The sequence below is a fragment of the Salvelinus fontinalis genome, chromosome 30 (genome assembly GCF_029448725.1).
Source record: "Salvelinus fontinalis isolate EN_2023a chromosome 30, ASM2944872v1, whole genome shotgun sequence".
NCBI lineage: Eukaryota > Metazoa > Chordata > Actinopteri > Salmoniformes > Salmonidae > Salvelinus > Salvelinus fontinalis.
Genome location: NC_074694.1, coordinates 29,224,443 through 29,238,138, shown reverse-complemented (window position 1 = coordinate 29,238,138; position 13,696 = coordinate 29,224,443). Strand labels below are relative to the sequence as shown.

The 13,696-nt window shown below is 43.7% G+C and overlaps 1 protein-coding gene across 1 annotated transcript; it reads left to right on the top strand.

Annotated features, from left to right (window-relative positions):
- Positions 1 to 967: 967 nt before the first annotated feature.
- On the top strand, positions 968 to 13,683 carry LOC129828985 (josephin-1-like). The gene is made up of 6 exons (XM_055890351.1): positions 968 to 1,110; positions 1,466 to 1,486; positions 1,585 to 2,468; positions 2,801 to 2,929; positions 7,273 to 7,467; positions 11,932 to 13,683. The coding sequence occupies exons 3-6, from the start codon at positions 2,164 to 2,166 to the stop codon at positions 12,032 to 12,034; spliced, it is 732 nt and encodes a 243-aa protein (XP_055746326.1). The 5' UTR covers positions 968 to 1,110; positions 1,466 to 1,486; positions 1,585 to 2,163; the 3' UTR covers positions 12,035 to 13,683.
- Positions 13,684 to 13,696: the final 13 nt, after the last annotated feature.

Genomic DNA, 13,696 nt, shown 5'->3' with positions numbered 1-13,696 from the left:
GATGCCATACACATGGTCTGCAGTTGTGAGGCCGGTTGGATGTACTGCCAAATTCTCTATAACAACGGAGGTGGTTTACGGTAGAGAAATTAACATTCAATTGTCTGGCAACAGCTCTTGTGGACATTCCTGCAGTCAGCATGCCAATTGCACACTCCCTCAAAAGTTGAGACATCTGTGGCATTGTGTTGTGTGACAAAACTTCACATTTTAGAGTGGCCTTTCAGTGTCCCCAGCACCAGGTGCACCTGTGTAATGTTAATGCTGTTTAATCAGCTTCTTGATATGCCACACCTGTCAGGTGGATGGATTATCTCAGCAAAGGAGAAATGCTCACTAATGGGATGTAAACCAAACATTTTAGGGAAATACTATTTTTGTGAGTATTGAACATTTCTGTTATCCTTTATTTCAGCTCATGAAACTTGGGACCAACACTTTATATTTTTGTTCAGTGTAAAAGGTTTAGCTTCACTCTCCAAATAAATACATAAGGGAGTGTATGTGCAATTTTTTTATTTTTTTTGTCACTTTTGGATTCTAGGTTTGTTATCTTCTTTGGGGAATTGATCCTCATGAGTTCCTTGTCTTTGCATGGATTATTGTTAAGTATGTAAGACTTGGCCTGGGCTTGTTGGGTAACAGCTTGTTTTGTAAAAACAATGTCAATATCTTGTGTCCTCTTTCTCCATGGTTTCATAATTTATTTGAAACTTTAAAAAAATGCCTCAAATAAATGCAGTGACTATTTTCTGGTGGTGTAACTAAATCAAAAGAGCTCTTCCATTAATTGTGTCCGTTTTTATGTTTGGAGAGATCAGATGTTTTTTTCAAAAGCTACATTGGAACATTTTTGGCCACGCCCTCTATATATGAAAATAAACTGAAATCTCGGGTTTCGAAGTCTCACGGGAGGGACTACATTACGCAGATAGGTCTGACGCAGGCTATGACAATCGAATGACGTTTTGCGCATGCTCATGGAGATCTACGGAGCTAGAAGGGGGGGAAAAAGTACAAAGGACTAAACAACCCAGGAAAAGAGGCTAAACGATTAATTTCACCAGGATTATGACACGCCTACTACAGTAGTATCTCATAAAGAGAAAGGTATGTGGCAACAGAAACATCTACGAAATATGAAAGGTTTCACATGCATGTTTACGCTATCAAGAGTGGCGTGTACAGCTAGCTGCCCATAGTATAATCTAGTCGTTGTACTGGATTTTAGCTAGAGCGATTAATTTGAATATCATGTAGATTTTAAACATATTTCGTTAATCTGTAAATATCACTTGTTTCACAGAATAGTGAAGAATGCCTAGACTCTTGCGCCTGTTGTCTCGCTATATCAGTTTAGTGTGATGTTGCCTATTCCACAAACCTGCTTCTCTTATCCAGTCAGCTTCTAGTATAAATGTTTACCCTCTGTCTTGTGTTCCTTCCTTCTGACCACTGCTGAAAGAACGCTTTAGAAAAACACCTGGTAATTCCTATTTCTTTCTTTCAGCATGACAAACACTTGATTTGGGTGGTGACAACTTTATTTAACATGCATTTCTGCCTCTCGTCTTCCTACCTCAGTTTTATGCCTAAGGAGTCCTGTCTGTCTACACATCACAGAGCCTCATGTATCAAGTCCCTCACATCTTTTCCACTGGAACTGACTCTTCATGGTGGAACCGTGGTACTCTTTGGGTTCTCTAGAAATGGAAAGAACTAGTCAACTTTAGTCTAGTGACAGTTGAGGTGCAAAAAAAAAAAAAAGTCACGAGGACAGACGTCAGAATGGAGGAAGTTGAAAAAAGAGATGCATGCTCTTGCTTCTCTTCCTAGTATTTGTTTTGCTATAGATGTGACCTTGGGGGTTCATTATCTTTTTACTCTGACGTAGCTGCATAAATGTTCACACCCTCCTTTTTTGCTCTCATAATTCAATCTGGGCCTTACTCCACACTTGGAACATTTTGTTTTCCAGCAGTTTTTAAAAATTTCTACCAGTCAGCACTTTTGAAACAGCAGGTTAGCTGAAGTGGCCTGGCCCACCTCAGTGTCACCCAGTAACCCACCTCCCCCTTCCCTTGCCACACGCACGCCCCTCCAGCAGCTGAGAGGTTGCCATGGCGACGGTAGTTGTGTCGGCATAGCGACAGGGTGACAGTGATGGGGAGTACTCCATTTTCTGGTAAGGGGAGGGGGGGAGGAGGGCTGCAGGACCTGGGCTGTATGCCATGGAAGCTGAGCAAGCAGAAAGGGATGGTGGGGGGTGAGGTGGGGGGAGGTACGGGAGGGGGGGAGGAGAGGTCGGACCTGAGAGAGCATGATATCTCGACCCCTCCGGCCCCGCCTCCAACCCCCATCTACCACGAGAAGCAACGGCGCGAGCTGTGTGCTCTGCATGCGCTCAATAACGTCTTCCAGGATGGGGCGGCTTTCAGCAGGGATACACTCCAGGACATCTACCAGAGGTGAGGGGTTGTGTCTTCTAGGGCAGTGTTTCCCAACTCGTCCTTGAGTACCCCCCCAACTGAACACATTTTTGTTGTAACCCCAGACAAACTCACCTGATTCAACTCATTGAGGGCGTTGTGATTTGTTGACGAGTTGAATCAGGTGTCCTTCTGTGGGTACTCGAGGACTGGAGTTAGGAAACTGCTCTAGGGGAGGGATTTATCTTCTCCATTCTCTCACTCATATTCCTCTCCTCTTTCCATCTCCCCCTCTTTCTTTCTCTCCCTTTTCACACTTTTTCTTTCTCGTTTATTCTGTCCTCCTCACTATCTCGTCCCTCTCTCCACAGACTCTCTCCCGGCACTCTGGTAACCCCCCACAAGAAGAGCGTGCTGGGAAATGGGAACTATGATGTGAATGTCATTATGGCCGCCCTGCAGACCCGAGGGTTCGAGGCTGTCTGGTGGGATAAAAGAAGGTACACCTCTGTTCTCATTAAAGCTATATGGTCTTCTACCCTATCTAGTTATTTAACTAACGTTTTAGTTTTTTTATTTATTGGCCCATCCACCAGTCTCCTTCTTTGGAGGACAAAAGTAACTTACTTTTTTTTTTTTTTTTTTACAGCTTTTTTGTAACATACATTTTAGAATATTTCTAATCCCTTAGTATTCACATATTGTAAGTTAAAGATGAATATTCAAGTTTCACCGTCCAACAAAATGCTTTCTTGCAGGGTAAGCATGCAACAACAAGAAATAATAAAAGATAAGAAGATGAACAAAGTAAATGGCTCAGTAGAATATAATAAACTTTTTAGCGTAAGTATAATACAGGAAGGCACAATTTTATAGTGCGGTATTTACGCGTATCAGAGAAATAGGTGTTCCTCTTGTCCAGATGTGTGTAACTTGTGCCGTAATTGTAAATAAGAGTCTGGTAGCAGCAATTGTGGGGAGTGAGTGCTTGTGTGCGGAGAGTCGTGTCCAGTTCAGCAGTCTGATGGCTTGCAGATGGTTGGTGTCAGACTTGATGCTCTGATACCGTCTGCCCGTCGGTAAGGGAGCTGAACTGTAGTCAATGAACAGCATTCTCTTTTTTTTATTACCCCTTTTCCTCCCCAATTTCGTGGTATCCAATTGGTAGTAGTTACAGTCTCATCGCTGCAACTCCCGTACGGACTCGGGAGAGGCGAAGGTCGAGAGACATGCGTCCTCCGAAACACAACCCAAGGCTCCGCACTGCTTCTTGACACAACGCATATCCAACCCGGAAGCCAGCTGCACCAATGTGTCGGAGGAAACACCGTACACCTGGCGACCTGGTCAGCGTGCACTGCGCCCGGCCCGCCACAGGAGTAGCTAGTGCGCGATGAGACAAGGATATTCATGCCAGCCAAACCCTCCCTAACCCCGACGACGCTGGGACAATTGTGCGTCGCCCCATGGACCTCCCGGTCGTGGCCGGCTGCGACAGAGCCTGGGCTCGAACCCAGAATCTCTGGTGGCACAGCTAGCACTGCGATGCAGTGCCTTAGACCACTGCACCACCCGGGAGGCCAATGAACAGCATTCTCACATAGGTGTTCCTCTTGTCCAGATGTGTTGGAGTTGAGTGAATAGCGATGGAAATGGCATCTTGAGTGGATCTGTTAGAAACGGTAAGCAAATTGGATTGGGTCCAGTGTGTCTGACATGCTAGCCTTGATGTGGGCCATGACCAGCCTCTCGAAGCACTTCATGATGATGGGTGACGCGGCGGTAGTCATTTGGGTACCTTGGTTTTCTTGGGCACTGGGACGAAGTGGGGACTACAGCCTGGGAAAGAGACAGGTTGAAGATGTCCGAGGAGACGCCCGCCAGCTGGTCAGCGCACACTCTGAGGATGCGGCCAGGGAAGCCATCTGGGCCGGCGGATTTGTGAGTATTCACTCTTGAGTTTCTCACGTCAGCCTCGGAGCATGAAAGCACCTGGTGGTCGTCTGGAGCAACGAGAACCTTCCTGGATTTCTCTGTATTGTCTGCCTTGCAGCGAGCACACAATATCTTCAGCTGGGAGGGAGGCTTCAGTGGTCACCACACACAGCTGGATTTTCCTTTGTAGTCCGTGATAGCCTGTAGTCCTTATCATAAGGCGTCGCGGGTCTGAGTTGTCAAACATCGATTCAAGTTTGAGTTTGTAATATCTCTTCGCGTCCCTAATGGATTTGTGGCGCTTGTACCCACTTGCCTTGTATGTGTTGCACGTCATTGATTCTTCTGGGTTTGTTCTGCTGAGATTGAATGCAGTACGGGCTCTCAGAATGGTATGGATTTCTCCTTCATCCAGGGTTTTTGGTTGGGATATGTCCGGATTGTTATTGTGGATACAACGTCAACACATTTCCTAATGAAGCCTGTGAAGAGGAATATACATTGTCAAATGTTGGATGAATCCTGAGTGGATGAATCTTGAGCAAATTCCAATCAGTATCCTCAAAACATCATTGAGTCTTCCTCTGTCCAGTGCCTCACTATTGTGTTGGTGGCTTCCTCTTGAGTTGCTGCTTGTAGGGGGGGGGGAGTAGAAACAGAGACATGAAGTGGGGGTGGGGGAGTGCTTTGTACGCTCATGATCCAGTACTTTGTTTCCTTTTTGTAGGATACATGTTGGTGATACTTTTGAAGAATTTGTTTTAAACTTGCTTGGTTAAAATCTCCCGCGACATTAAATACTGCTTCCGGGTGAGCGGATTCCTGCTAGTTAATGTTCTTGTGCAGTTCACTGAGTGCCGCCTTGATGTTTGCTTGTAGCAGTATGTACACAGCTGTGATAATAAAACAGGTGAATTCCCTCTACATATAGTGGGGTTATTTTACCATCAGAAACTCCAGGTGTGGTGAGCAGGAGCTCAAGATGTTTTCAACTTTGTTACACCAGGAATTGTTGATGAGGATAGCATACACCTCCCCCCTACTCTTACCAGAAGCCGCTGTTCGATCCATACGGAAAATGGAAAAGCTGCCTGGTTAAATAGCAGAGTCGGGTGAAATGTCCGTAAGCCATGTCTCTGTAAGAGCAAAGATGCAGGATTCCCTGATTTTCCTCTGCTATAGTCAACAATATAGTAAGACTATCATATTACCAGCAAATATCCAATTGAAGCCTTGCTCGTAGTTCATCAAGTACATTTTCCCATTGATTGGACATGAGAAAATAAACTTTGAACTCAGAGCAAGGCTTCAATTGCAGATTTGCTGATAATATGATAATCTTATTGTTGACTATAGATTTCTAAATCTCCCAACAATGCTATTTGTAGGGTTAATACCAGAATACATTAATAATTCTGTCTTCGCAGCAAATCTGCAGAGATGGTTGTATGCCCCTTTATATATAACATTCTGTTGGTGGTAATTTAAATTGAAAAACACGAAGTGTTTTCATGCATTTTTATCCAAAGTAATGCTTTTGGCCCAAGCAGGAAAATCAAAATCCACAACACTGGTGTTGCAAACACCATCCAACCCACTGAGCCATTGGAACCACAGTGCTATGCTTGTTCATACTCTCCATCTTGTTTACCGCTCTCTGGTTTGGTGCATGTGCTGTTGTCAGCAACTATTTCAGTCAGCTCAGCCCTGCTCAATTTAGGTAACTTCAATCACTGGCCGTACACCAGCAATAGAGGAAAGATGAAGGCTTATTTACATATCCTCTTCATTCTGAATCCCTGTTGAGCACAAGGTAGTAAAACAAGGTTAAGGCTACTCATGATTACCCAAACAGATTCTGAAAATCAAAACAAGTTGAGCTATTTTTTACATTCAGCATCACTCCGTCAAGGGAAATATTTGCTTTCTTTCTAACAATGATATCTACATATATTTCAGGATGTTGTGTATCCCTGGAAGTAAACTAAATTGTTAACAGTTTTGAGAACACAGCTTGTCTGAAAATAAGTGGTCTCTTGGCACAACTTACACCCGGAATGGGGTAGGTTGAGCATAGGGACAGTGGCTCAACTTCCGTTGTCAAGTTCTCTGCATTTTGAGGCTACTAGTCAATGAAACAGACTTGATACGTTTAGCAAGCTCAGACTCCATGTCATAAAATAAGTTACTGAAATCTTCAGTAATTTTGCCATTCATTTTCTGTTAATTACCAATCTATCGTAACTTTGGTAATTTCCTTCAGTGTCATTCTATTTTTCCATTCCTTGCTGCTGCTTGAATCTCCCCTTCTCTCACTTCCTTGGCTGCTCTCTCAAGAACCTCAAGGGGGGGCTAGACCCCTGCAAGTTTTATGTTTGTATACACAGGGCATGATGTTTACACTCAGGGTATGAGTTCATGCACGTGGCACATATAACATGCATAAAACGGACAATGTAATGATCATTTGTATGGGGTATGGTGGCCATTGGCTCAACTTACACCCAGCCAAACATTTTTACTATTAGCCCACATAGCTACAAGGATGCACTTTCATGCCAGGTTTAGGACCTCATATTGTAGCTTATAGAGACCCTAATGTGTAAAATGATCTACTTTGGTTTATATACAAACATCATGAAACCTATAACACAAATTAATTTGACTTTGTTAAAATCCAGTTTTTTGGGACCTTTTCTCTTTACCTCTTCCTAAATATTTGGTCACATGATTCATTTTGTGTATGGTATCGTAGAAACAAGGGGTGGATCAACTAACCCCATGGCTCAACTTACCCCACTCTGACCTACAGACATCATGGATTTTACAACATTTAAGTAGCTACTGAAAATCCACTCCTGCAAGACCAATGGACTGTGTGATTGACTTGTGTATTGTATTCCTGCAGGGATGTGGGCAGTATAGCTCTGTCCAACGTAACAGGCTTCATCCTGAACGTCCCGTCCAATCTGCGATGGGGTCCACTGCGTCTGCCACTCAAACGGCAGCACTGGATAGGGGTGCGGGAGGTGGACGGAGTCTATTACAACCTCGACTCCAAACTACGCAGCCCACACACCATCGGAAACCCTGATGAGCTCAGGTACTGCGTGTGTTGGTGTGTCATCCCAATTATGGTGTCCTGACCATTGGATTAAGCCCACCATAATTTGCATTGTTCATTGTGCAGTCGGACCCCTTCCCTTTTTCCACATTTTGTTACGTTACTGCCTCATTCTAAAATGTGTGTATATGTGATTTAAAAATAATCTACACACAATACCCCATCACTACAAAGCGAAAACTGCTTTTTAGAAATGTTTGCAAATGTATGAACTGATACCTAATTTGAATAAGTATTCAGACCCTTTGCTATGAGACTCGATTTTGAGCTCCGATGCATCCTGTTAACACTGATCATCCTTGAGATGTTTCAACAACTTGGAGTCCACCTGTGGTAAATTCAATTGATTGGACATGATTTGGAAAGCCACACACCTGTGTGTCTATATAAGGTCCAACAGTTGACAGTGCATGTCAGAGAAAAAAAACAAGCAATAAGGTTGACTGAATTGTCCGTAGAGGTCCGAGACAAGATTGTGTCGAGGCACAGATCTGGAGAAGAGTTCCAAAAAATGTCCCCAAGAACACAGTGGCCGAAGTTTACATACACTTATGGTTGGAGTCATTAAAAATAGATTTAACCACTCCACAAATTTCTTGTTAAACTATAGTTTTGGCAAGTCGGTTAGAACATTTACTTAGCATGACACAAGTAATTTTTCCAACAATTGTTTACAGGCAGATTATTTAACTTATAATTCACGGTATCACAATTCCAGAGCGTCAGAAGTTTACATACACTAAGTTTATTGTGCCTTTAAACGGCTTGGAAAATTCCAGGACATTTCATGGCTTTAGAAGCTTCTGATAGGCTAATTGACATCATTTGAGTCAATTGGAGGTGTACCTGTGGATGTATTTCAAGGCCTACCTTCAAACTCAGTGCCTCTTTGCTTGACATCATGGGAAAATCAAAAGAAATCAGAAAAGATTGTAGACCTCAACAAGTCTGGTTCATCCTTGGGAGCAATTTTAAAAAGGTACCACGTTCATTTATACAACAATAGTACACAAGTATAAACTCCATGGGACCACGCAATCGTCATACCGCTCAGGAAGGAGACACGTTCTGTCTCCTAGAGATGAACTTATTTCGGTGCGAGAAGTGCAAATCAATCCCAGAACCACAGTAAAGGACCTTGTGAAGATGCTGGAGGAAACGGGTACAAAAGTATCTATATCCACAGTAAAATGAGTCCTATATGAACATAACCTGAAAGGCCACTCAGCAAAGAAGAAGCCACTGCTCCAAAACCACCATAAAAAAGCCAGAATACGGTTTGCAACTGCACATGGGGACAAAGATCATACTTTTTGGAGAAATGTCCTCTGGTCTGATGAAACAAAAATAGAGCTGTTGGGCCATAATGACCATCGTTATGTTTGGAGGAAAAAGGTGGAGGCTTGCAAGCCGAAGAACACCATCCCAACCGTGAAGCACGGGGGTGTTAGCATCATGTTGTGAGGGTGCTTGGCTGTAGGAGCGACTGGTGCACTAAACAAAATAGATGGCATCATGAGGAAAGAAAATTATGTAGATATATTGAGGTCAGTGGGTGGGTCATGGTGTGGGGTGGCATTTCTTTGGGGGGCCGCACAGCCCTCCATGTGCTCGCCAGAGGAAGCCTGACTGCCATTAGGTACCGAGATGAGATCGATCCTCAGACCCCTTGTGAGACCATATGCTGGTGCGGTTGGCCCTGGATTCCTAATGCAAGACAATGCTAGACCTCATGTGGCTGGAGTGTGTCAGCAGTTCCTGCAAGAGGAAGGCATTGATGCTATGGACTGGCCCGTCCGTTCCCTAGACCTGAATCCAATTGAGCACATCTGGGACATCATGTCTCGCTCCATCCACCAATGTCACGCTGCACCACAGACTGTCCAGGAGTTGGCGGATGCTTTAGTCCAGGTCTGGGAGGAGATCCCTCAGGAGACCATCCGCCACCTTATCAGGAGCATGCCCAGGCGTTGTAGGGAGGTCATACAGGCACGTGGAGGCCACACACACTACTGAGCCTCATTTGGATTTGTTTTAAGGACATTACATCAAAGTTGGATCAGCCTGTAGTGTGGTTTTCCACTTTAATTTTGAGTGTGACTCCAAATCCAGACCTCCATGGGTTGATAAATTTGATTTCCATTGATCATTTTTGTGTGATTTTGTTGTCAGCACATTCAACTATGTAAAGAAAAAAGTATTTAATAAGAATATTTAATTCATTCAGATCTAGGATGTGTTATTTTAGTGTTCCCTTAATTTTTTTGAGCAGTGTATATATATGTATGTGTGTGTGTATATATTTTAAATGCCTCTTTCTCCCCAATTTCGTGATAGTTAGTCTTGTCCCTTCGCTGCAACTCCCGTACGGACTCGGGAGAGGCGAAGGTCGAAAGCCGAAACAACCCAGCCAAACCGCACTGCTTCTTGACACAATGCCCGCTTAACCCAGAGGCCAACCGCACCAAGGTGTCGGAGGAAACACCATACTCCCGGTTGCGGCCGGCTGCGACAGAGCCTTGACTCAAACCAGGATCTCTAGTGGCACAGCTAGCACGCCGATGCAGTGCTTTGCGCCACTTGGGAGGCCTGGCCTCAATCATTCTTAACTGGAAGAAGTGTGGATCCACCAAGACTTCCTAAAGCTGGCCGCTCGTCCAAACTGAGAAATGGTGGGGGAAGGGCCTTGGTCAGGGAGGTGACCAAGAACCCGATGGTCACTGACAGAGCTCCAGAGTTCCTCTGTGCATATGGGAGAAACTTCCGGTCGGACAACCATCTCTGCAGCACTCCACCAATCAGGCTTTTATGGTAGAGTGGCCAGACAGAAGCCACTCCTAAGTAAAATGCACATGACAGCCCGCTTGTAGTCTGCCAAAAGGCAGCTAAAGGACTCTGACCATGAGAAACAAATTTCTCCGGTCTGATGAAACCAAGATTGAACTCTTTGGCCTGAATGCCAAGCGTCACGTCTGGAGGAAGCCTGGCACCATCTCTACGGTGAAGCATGGTGGCAGCATCATGCTGTGGGGATGTTTTTCAGCAGCAGGGACTGGGAGACTAGTCAGGATCAAGGGAAAGATGAACGGAGCAAAATACAGAGATCCTTGATGAAAACCTGCTCCAGAGCGCTCAGAACCTCAGTCTGGGGCAAAGGTTCACCTTCCAACAGGACAACGACCCTAAGCACACAGCCAAGACAATGCAGGATTGTCTTCGGGACAAGTGTCTCAATGTCATTGAGTGGGTCAGCCAGAGCCCGGACTTGAACCCGCTCAAACATCTCTGGAGAGGCCTGGATGGGCAGCGACGCTCCCCATCCAACCTGACAGAGCTTGAGAGGATCTGCAGAGAAGAATGGGAGAAACTTCAAAATACAGGTGTGCCAGGCTTGTAGCGTCATACCCAAGAAGACTCGAGTCTGTAATCGCTGCCAAAGGTGCTTCAACAAAGGACTGAAAAGGGTCTGAATACTTATGGAAATGTAATGTTTGTTATTTATTTTCAATACAGTTGCAAAATAATCTAAACCTGTTTTTGCTTTGTTATTATGGGATATTGTGTTTATATTGAGGGGAGAAAAACGTTTATTCGATTTTAGAATAGGGCTGTAACAAAATAGTCAAGGGGTCTGAATATTTTCCAAATGCACTGTATATTGTGGAGCATCCCAAAAAACGAGTTATATTTGTAGCTCCCTCCAGTAACCACGAGTACAACCGTTCCTTGATTTTAACAGACGGCTTTATTCTGTAGTTTTAGTCAGAATTAACACCTTCCGTGAAAACTATAAAGTAAATGAAAATACAGTAAGCACACTCTTACAACCTTATCTTACTAGTGACTTATTAGCTGGGTATAACTCTGAAGTGCTTATACATAAACAGTTTAGCCGGCGCTATAACAGTATCAGATTAAACATGAATAAAGGATGAATACCTCATTGGCTGCTTATTACAGAAGGGAGGAAATCAAACTTCACACTTATTCCTGGCATGAATTCACACGTAATTATTATAACGTTACCATCCTAACATACATGCTTCAACCTTTACGAACTACACCCGATGACATAAACTCAGCGAACACAGCGCGGGATTGCCTTCCCTCCAAAAGTGTGTTGCTACAATAAGGATCCCCGTTACAACAGTTATTAGCTACGTAGTTCCGCTTGTCTTATCATTTCCCCCGCACAGCAAACACGTAAACAATTTAAACAAAAACCAACGACATAGGTTAACTGTTAGTTACAATATTCATGTATCCACTAGATGATGCCTCATAGTAATACATAAGAGGTTCATTAAGTCTCATTCCCTTTGCTAAATAATAGATCATTCCACGGCCGCCATCCACAATGGTGATCGATCTTTGTCTAACGCCTAATGAATAACAAGCTGATATCTTTATTCTTCTGTTCTTTCAATTCCATCCACACAACAGGAAGTTCCTGCGTCACCAGCTGAGAGGGAAAAACTGTGAGCTCTTATTGGTGGTGTCTGAGGAGGTGGAGGTCCACCAAACATGGAGGTCAGATGGCTGTTGATTGAATGTGCCCACCAACCTTTTCTCTACCGGATTAGACTTTTCCCAGTTGTTGCTCAGGATAACAGGCGTGGTCCATGCAGGGTATAGATTGAAAAGCAGGTGGTGTTGTGCTCAGCCAATCACACAGATGCGCACTGGCCGGATGTACTTTTTTTGCTTACTCACCCATTGCTGGACTCTGGCTGAAACCTGAAGTGATGAAGGAAATGGACGCATACAGGGAGGTCACGAAGAATTCACACTACAACACTTAGATTTATGAACATACTGTTTGGGATTCTGTGTTTATATATTGATTATTTTTCAATGTTTCTTTTTTGTTGTTGTACATTACTGTTTCCAAGTATGGGAGGCGTGTGACTGTGTAATACACCAGTATCTATCTCTCGCTCTCTCCCTCCTGTTTACCCCTGTACTGTATATTCACTGATGCATCTTCATATTTCTCTCCTCTTTTTCTTTGTGTATCTCTATTTGTCATTCTCTGCTCTACTACGACTGTACATCTCTTCTTTAGCTCAGTGTCTCTTCCTCTGTCACTACTCACAATTTAGTTTTTCACTCGGCCAACATTAAATCCCCCACAGTATATGCAGCTGTTTTATCCTCTCAGTTACTGCTGAGGCCATCGTTCTGTTAGTAGAAATCCTTGCTAGTTCCTGTCTTCACACTAGAATTCCTCTAAGCTAAGGTTGTGTTAGGTCCAGGTATTGACAAATGGCTGGATACTATAACAAGGTAGAGCCAGGAGGGTTTCAATGTGATCTGACCAGGAAAATCCACCAACCTGTGTTATCGGCTAGTCACAGCCCATGGGGAGTTATTTTCTGTTTTGTAGTAAAGAAAAACTCCTGAGCAATTGACCATGGCTAAGTAGTTATTTCCAAAAATTCACCTGCCAAATATACAGAATTGTGGAATCAGTAGAAATGGTTATTATACCCAAGGTTTAGAATTGTTCACTGAAAATGCACTGTTAGATTTTGATCTATCTGTAGATGTCATGGCTGAAATGTCCAGAATGCTGAGTGAGTTGTGAGAAGTGGAGTAAGAGGGGAAAAGGTTGACAGTTGAGTGAATAATAGAAAGAGAAAGTGATCCATGTGTAGAAGGAAAAAGTGAAAGAACGGCATGAGTCCAGCCAGACCATGTTAGTTTTTGAAATGAGGAATTTGTGTTGGTTGATGGGTCTTTATCATCACAACAACATTGTGTATTATTGAAGACTTGATAAGGCCTTTAATGTGTTTACAGAGGAAGCAGGCATTATTCTCTACCTAAAGAGGGGTTGTTGAATTTTGCTCCTCATTGGCTCAATCCCAACAGTTTTCCTATTCATCTGAGCATCCAATCGCTGGTTCATTAAACTGATAATTTGCAACTATCACTAATCATGAGACAAATCAATTCGGTTGTTGGACTGAGGCTTCCCCTAGGGGAATTCAGGTTGGGCAACCAAACTCACAGGTAGAAAATCCCCTCACTACTTTAAACCAGGGTGTTTTGGGGGGAAACTGGTGACACAGAGGATTTTGATTTTGCCATGACAATCCCACCCACCTTCTCCCCTCTATTGAAGGGTCCTGTTGTGTTATTTTCTCTTGTTTTTCACAAAAATAAAATGCTTGTAATGGCACTTTATGTACACTCCTTAGTGAGG

Excerpts from the sequence above, each read along its gene's own strand:
- LOC129828985 (XM_055890351.1), top strand. The coding sequence starts at position 2,164 with ATGGGGAGTACTCCATTTTCTGGTAAGGGGAGGGGGGGAGGAGGGCTG. Across the intron at positions 2,930-7,272 it reads GTCTGGTGGGATAAAAGAAG|GGATGTGGGCAGTATAGCTC; the intron begins GTACACCTCTGT and ends GTATTCCTGCAG. Across the intron at positions 7,468-11,931 it reads GGAAACCCTGATGAGCTCAG|GAAGTTCCTGCGTCACCAGC; the intron begins GTACTGCGTGTG and ends TCCACACAACAG.